General features: G+C 49.8%; 1 protein-coding gene across 1 annotated transcript in view; it reads right to left on the reverse strand.

Annotated features, from left to right (window-relative positions):
- lmx1ba (LIM homeobox transcription factor 1, beta a) overlaps positions 1-7500 on the reverse strand; it is a gene marked incomplete at both ends in the record, with an annotated part of 49554 nt that overhangs the window by 408 nt on the left and 41646 nt on the right. Inside the window, 5 exons of the mRNA XM_080848158.1 lie at positions 854-1018; positions 1594-1660; positions 1843-1920; positions 2216-2394; positions 3625-3857. Coding sequence (XP_080704284.1) covers positions 854-1018; positions 1594-1660; positions 1843-1920; positions 2216-2394; positions 3625-3857 — 722 coding nt within the window. The remainder of the gene's footprint in view (positions 1-853; positions 1019-1593; positions 1661-1842; positions 1921-2215; positions 2395-3624; positions 3858-7500) is intronic.

A 7500-nucleotide genomic window follows, 5' to 3' on the forward strand; every position in this document is an offset into this window, starting at 1 on the left:
ATGCAATAAAAGAAAATCACAGATACATAACAATGTGTGCCCTGGGTATGGTGTTTTCGGTGCTGTGGTGCATTCAGCTGCTAAATGTGTGTATGTGTGTGTGTGTGTGTGTATGTGTGTGTGTGTGTGTGTGTGTGTGTGTGTGTGTGTGTGTGTGTGTGTGTGTGTGTGTGTGTGTGTGTTTGTATGTGGTGTTTATTGGGGGCTGTAATCCTTCTGGAGTGACAGCGTGCTTAATTGCGAGGTTGACGGGAGCTCTCTCCTGGGTGTCATGCTTGCTTTATTGGCTTGTGCTGATCTAAATGACACTGTTACATCAGTGCCCGGGACAGTTTGATGGCGCATACATTTTTAATAAGCCCCGGCACTTTATTGGTTTCCCTGCATTGCCACGGGAGGTGGAGGGCCAGTGGGCTGGCTCCGTGGCTCCAGTGGGGCTGCACGGAATCGGTCATGAATCATGAAACCCGCGACTCCAAGCACAAACAACAGACCCCAGGCATAGATGGATGTGTAGTCAAGAGAACTGTCTGAGTCTCTGTGTGTGTGTATGTGTGTGTGTTTCTGTGTTTCTGTGTGCGTGTGCGTGTGCGTGTGCGTGTGCGTGTGCGTGTGCGTGTGCGTGTGCGTGTGCGTGTGCGTGTGCGTGTGTGTGTGTGTGTGTGTGGCAGTATGGATGGATGATCTTGTGCTACATGTGTAGTTGGGTTTGGGATTGGGTTTGGGCGCTAATTAATAGATAACCATTTGGAAACATATAAATGTGTGTGTGTGTGTGTGTGTGTGTGTGTGTGTGTGTGTGTGTGTGTGTGTGTGTGTGTGTGTGTGTGTGTGTGTGTGTAGTCCTGCTCACCATATGGATTCATATGATCTCCAGGCATCTGTGGTGGTGTTAGCCCCTGCTGGAAGGGGTCTGTGCTGTAGCCATTGGGCTCCATGGCCATCAGCTGCTGTTGCTGGGGAGGACACAGCGGTGTGTAGGAGCTCATCAAGCCCTCCATGCGCCCAGAGATCACTTCTGTGGAGGAGAGACAGCCAGGTGAGACACGGAGCAGAGGAAACCACCGCCTCTCAACTCTCATTGCATCTGCATTCGGCACCAGATGGGCTCCAACAGTGTCTGCAGAGTATTTTGAGAAGACGTTCAAGTTTTGGAAGGATGGACAGATTTCTCCAGTGTCTGTGTGGACAACTTGTTCTAAGACATGCTGTTGTCTGACAACTGTATATTATATGGAGGAAGTAAGTGACACATGGCTAGCTTGGGCCTCTCGCTTGTATCTCATTAGAGAGGAATGGAGAGAGAGAGAGAGAGAGAGAGAGAGAGCGAGAGCGAGAGCGAGAGCGAGAGCGAGAGAGAGACAGACAGACAGAGAGACAGAGAGAGAGAGAGACAGAGAGAGAGACAGACAGAGAGAGAGACAGAGACAGAGAGAGAGACAGACAGAGAGACAGGGAGAGAGAGAGACAGAGAGAGACAGAGAGAGACAGAGAGAGACAGAGAGAGACAGAGAGAGACAGCGAGAGAGACAGACAGAGAGAGAGACAGACAGAGAAAGTAGGGGGCTGTCTGCAGATGTAGTTCACACACACCTTGGCCCAGTCTCTGGGTGTTCTGCTGCTCCTGCTGCTGCTGCTGTCTGCGCGCCAACTTCTTCATCTGGAGAAAGAGAAGGACATCCATCAGACACCGGTACAGAGTTTCATAGGACATGCGACTACTACACACACAAGCTCATACTGCTGTTGCTCTAAAGGCTGCTGGTGGTGTGGGTTCTAGTGGGTTCTAGTGGGTTCTAGTGGTTCTAGTGGTTTCTAGTGGGTTCTAGTGGTTCTGCTCACCTTAGCTCTTTGGTTCTGGAACCACACCTGGACCACTCGCACACTCAGGCCCGTCTCAGCAGCCAGGGTCTCTCGCACCTACCAGAAGAACGAACACTTTTAGTCTCACAAACATTAAGTCTCACATAGAACATAGTTTTCTAAGCGCCATGGCTTTAGGACTGCTTTAAGTTAGAATTGCACTTTAGAGGTGAGGAAAGAGATTTTAGATTTCAGAGGTTAGGAAGGAGATTTTCCTGAAATGATGCTGTTAACTTGGTATAATTTAATAACGAAGCTATGGCGGGTAATGTGGCTCAATGAGAAGGTGGATTGAGAAGAACCACTGAATTACATTTTGAATCCAGCGGGAGATAACGGTCTAGGGGCTTACCTTTCGGCAGGGTTTGGAGGACACCTCGAACGAGGCCTTGAAGGCGCGTCTCTGTTGGGTGGTAAGGATGGTGCGGGGTCTCTTGGGTCTGCGTGGATCTTTGCCATCATCGCTGCCTTTGCCTTGGCCTCCCGTGCCTTTTTCTTGTTTAACGTCTATGTCCTCATCCTCACTTTTGTCTGAAACACAATCATATAGGGAGCTCCTTTAGCTTTTCAATGCTGTAGGAAGTGGTTTCCAGTGACAGAAAGGCAAGAACAGGTCTACTATAAGATGTCATGTAACATTCATGCTGTGACATACACCATCCAGTTTTTGTCCCAAACTCTGACTTTAAAAAACACAATTAGTAAAATAAACTGTTATTCACTAAATGATGTAAGGGACTCTTAACTGCCTTTTGAATTAGCAAATTACAGTCAACAATTAACTTTTAATTCTGAGAAGAGCATGCCACCTCCACCCACCCCCCATGAGGAAATCATTTTTATTTGTAATCTTTTCTCTTTAGAGACCGGCCCGATATCTGTATTTGTCCATTACATGATCTCAGCGCTTTCTAATGTGTAATCGCCAAGGTGCCATTCAGAACTCCGAACAGGATAAGGCACTGTACATCTCCAAAGGGCACCCTACTGGTTGGCGTCCAGGGAAATAACCAAGTAATGCATCTAACATCAGAGTTCCACTGCAGTTTCATTATATCATTATATCTGCCTATGAGGACCTGGCAAAACATAGCTTGTTGTGTCCTCTTTCATATACGACTTATTTATTATATTATTTGCTGAATTATTTTCTATAGTTTTCGATTATCAAAGGGAACAAGACCTATGAGGACCCAAACTCTGGTCACTCTGGCCCTCTGCACGCTGTGGTGGTTAAAGGCAAATGCATTTGTCTCATCATCATTTTTTTCTATGATTTGCTGACTGTGATCAAACCCAAAGCAGTTAGCCATTATGGTCTGGCAGCTGGCCATATTATTTGCTAAAAGTTCGGCCCATGATGGGAGATAGTAAAAAAGCATAGTTTAGCCGAGGCATGTCTGCCAATCATCGCAATACTTCTATTTAATTGCTTCCAGAAAGCCTAATGCTTAGATACCAGCATCATAAGAGGCTCCTGTTGAGGCCTATGGGGTAACAGCTGTATGAACCTATTCCACTTACTCCTGGGTGTTCATGCAAGTGTGTGTGTTTGTGTATGTGTGTGTGTGTGTGTGTGTGTGTGTGTGTGTGTGTGTGTGTGTGTGTGTGTGTGTGTGTGTGTGTATGTGTGTGTGTGTGTGTGTGTGCTGGGGAACGGTTATTACGAATAGGGAACACAAGGTATCACACATAACAAGTTCAACAGTGTAACAAGTGCCTTATCCCTCACGCCAGCCTGAAATCCCCATCTCCCCGTACCTGAGTCGGAGTTCTCCGGGCTGACCGAGTTGAGCAGCTCCTTCTCCCGCTCGTAGTCGCTCTTGCAGAGCAGCTGGCCCTCCTTGAGGACGAACTCGTCGCCCTTGCAGAGCTGCCGCTCGCACACGCAGCAGCAGAAGCAGCCCAGGTGGTAGACACTCTCCAGTGCCCGCATCACAAACTCTGTGGGCGCGATCTTCTCCAGGCAGCCGCTGCACTTGGTGGCAAACAGCCTGGAGAGAGAGAGGAGAGAGGGGAGAGGGGAGAGAGGAGAGGGGAGAGGGGAGAGGGGAGAGGGGAGAGGAGAGAGGGGAGAGGGGAGAGAGGAGGGGAGAGGGGAGAGGGGAGAGGAGAGAGGAGAGGGGAGAGGATAGGGGAGAGGAGAGAGGAGAGGGGAGAGGATAGGGAGAGGAGAGGAGAGAGGAGGGGAGAGGGGAGAGGGGAGATGGGAGATGAGAGAGAGGAGAGGGGGAGGAGAGGAGGAGGAGAGGGGAGAGGAGAGAGGAGAGAGGATTCATGAGTGTGATCAGACAAGCAACGCAAAACAAAACAAGAAGATGAAAAATACAAGAAATGCCAGGAAAAAAGAAATCAGACTTTTCAGACTGGCCTTGTGTTTGATGTGTTCCAAATGTAAATTAGGTCACAGAGAACACTTCTGCCTGAACTCGACTGAGTGAGCGGCTGTTAACTACCGCAGGGTAAGATGAAGTACCATGTTACATCCCATCTCTGCTGCAGTTATCGGCACTCATGAACATTTTAGTGGAACACTGGAGAAATCTCCTCTAATCGTGCTTGCTTCCGAGGGGGCATTGCGAGGAGCCAAGATGGCAGAGCAGTGCCACCTCGCACGCTGCTAAAAGCGATCCATGAAGATTGAAGCCGGATGGGGCACAGCTGACGTGCGGGCGCATTGCCCCCCGCGGGCTCCATGCCGCACGTATTACACACACGCCGAGGTGTGCCCCCTGGCAGCTCGTTGGTATGGTAATGACTTTTTCGAGGGGCTTTTTAATAAGTCACTCAATATGACAGTGTGTTTCACAGCACCTCTGGGTCCGCAGCAAGCCAGAGGGGTGAGAGAAGAACAGAGGGGGGAGGGGAGGGGAGGGGGAAAAACAAATTGTAAGAGAGAGAGAGAAAGACAGAGAGAGAGAGAGAGAGAGAGAGAGAAGGAGGAGAAAGGATGAGCATCTCGGGGAGTAGGAGGAGAGATAGGGACAAGACAGAGATGGGAGAAATGGAGACAGGAAGTGCCCATGAAGAAGTGAAAGGCACGAGAGGAGAGAAAGAGGCCTGCGTGAAAAGAGATTAGGGCCCAAAGACTGAAAGGTCTCTCTTAACTCAGCTCTTGTGCATCGACGTGTAATACCAGCTTCGCCTCTCCAACAAAACCGCCTAAGACCCTCCCATCCGGATGAGGCCTGTCATGTGTGTGTGTCCCGCTTTTAAGCTATTCTCTCCACACTCTTTGGAGGCGAGCGAGCTAATCTCATAAGACATCACTCGTCCACTTCCTCTCTCTGTCACCTTGCATTATGCCCAGGCCTGTAATTCCTCAGGTCCCCAGAGGGATCTTCCTGTCCCCCCATTGTCCCCTTCCTCTAATCCGGCCCTTTTTTCCCTTCGTCGCCGGGGCCCCCGCAGCCCGTCCGTCCGTCCGACCGACACGGGATCTGCACCGCACACCCACGCGTGACGCCTCTCACCGCGGCAACGCAGCGCACAGACGCCCCCCCCTGACACTGTTCAGGGACTCCCCCGAAACGAAAATACATGCCCAATTTATATGCATCCGAGTGTGTGTGTGTGTGTGTGTGTGTGTGTGTGTGTGTGTGTGTGTGTGTGTCTCTGTGTGTGTGTGTGTGTGTGCGTGTGTGTGTGTGTGTGTGTGTGTGTGCAGGTGCCCCTGTGACTCATGGGAAAAGGGTGACAGGAGAGGCGGGTGCGGGTGATTGGCATTTAATTCTCTCATGGAACCCTTGGATGGAGTTGGGGTTCCAGTGGTCAGGTCTGGAAAGGCTTTTTTAGACTGCTTTGGGGTGTGTGTGTGTGTGTGTGTGTGTGCATGGCAATGTAGATTAAGCTAATCACTGTGGCTAAGTCCCTTTGGAAGAGCTAGCATGAAGGAATCCTCTCGGAACTGCTGAAGCCTGACCTGCCGGTTTTTCTGAGGGACAGTTCTCTTTCTCTCACATCTCTCCGGGACAATGTGAGTGCTAAATTGCCGAAACATGGAAACTTCAGACCAACTCCCTCACGGTGGAGCCAAAATGGAGGCTAGCACGTCCCCCCTAGGGAAGGCCTTCCTCCTCTACTGTGTGACTGTGTCCCTGATGCAAACCCCTGGTGAGTCCAGGGGCTAAAACCCCAGGCACACGAGTCAAGAGAGGAGCCCTCGGCCTGTGAGAACCACCCTGTGTGTCGTTTGTATGCTCGGCTCTGTCTGTTTGTTTGCTCCCCGCTATTTATCCCCTTGTTTGGAGCCACCAAAGTTGCCTAATGGGGCAACATCAATATTGACTCAGTGCGGCAGTAACCCAGCAAAAGCTTGCAACACCACCCACCCCCCAGCCACCCCCAGCCCCCCAAACCCCCATCCATCCCCCACTCCCTCACCCCCTCCTGCCCTGCCCCGGAACCCCACGCTTTGGGAAGAGCTGGGCTGTAATCCCCAGGGATGGATGTTCCTAAGAGACTCCCCACGGAGATCATTGATCTCTTTGTGGCTTTTCATCTCCCTGTGCTGTATAGTAGCAAGAGACTTTCGCTGTCTCTTTCACCCTCTCTTTTTTTACCTCTGGCATGGCAATCACCCTTTTTTTTTTGTTTTTTTTTGTCTTTTATCTCTTTGTTTTTCTCGCTCCTCCTGCACTCTCTCTTCTATTTTTCTTCTTCTTTCATTTATTTGTTAATTTTCAACCCAATCCTCCAGGGATAAACAGAGTGCAGGACTGCTTGGCCACTTCAAAGGAGAGAGAAAAAAAAAAAACCTTGCAGATGACACAAAGATAAATATGATGTCATAACTCTGACTTCTGACCAATAAAAGCTGACCTGCCGTAAGCAGTCTTAGGCCAATGACGTGTGTGTGAGGTGGCCTCATTGCTGCCATCCATCAGCCCACGTGAAGGACCGGACATGTGGCCGTGGCTGTGGCTGTGACTGACTGTGGCTGTTTGCTACTCTGGCTGTCCCTATCTCATCTCCCAATGCTGATGTTTGCAAAAAAAACACAAAACACATTTGACACACAGATGTGTCCGGGGCCGAGCGCTGTACGTGATTTGCCGGTAATTATATTTCACCTCATTCCCCTCAGCCCAACTCTTGTGAATGTGTCTTTGATGCTGTCATGGGCTGCCAGGTCTGCAGCAGGACCAGACTGAAGAGAAGGAGGAGGAGGAGGAGGTGGAGGAGGAAGAGGAAGAGGAGGAGGAGAGGGAGCTTTTTTTCCGACCGCTCCTTCCTCCTCTACATAAACGAGCGCAGACATGCGGCACTACAAAGAGGTGAAGGGTGTCATTAAACAGGGCAGCTTCAAACGAGTCAAGCTCCGCTGTGGACTGAGATCCACGGCACGGAAAATGTAGTGTGGTTTATGCGAATCATTTTGATTATCAAAGACACACACATAAATACACACACACACACACACAGACAAGCACACACTCACACACAGTACACATGTCTCTCTGAAGCACTGTTCTGGCTTATCAAAGAGGCATTGACATAAGCCACATCCCCAGTTGCAGAAGCATAAGTTAAGTTTATTAGCATTGGTGTCTTAATTGAGTATAAAAGCTCATTGATTAGAGCTGCTTGAATGGGAAACAGAGTGGAAAATCTAAACTGTGAATGACCCCCATGTTG

Source organism: Sprattus sprattus (assembly GCF_963457725.1).
Source record: "Sprattus sprattus genome assembly, chromosome: 11".
NCBI lineage: Eukaryota > Metazoa > Chordata > Actinopteri > Clupeiformes > Clupeidae > Sprattus > Sprattus sprattus.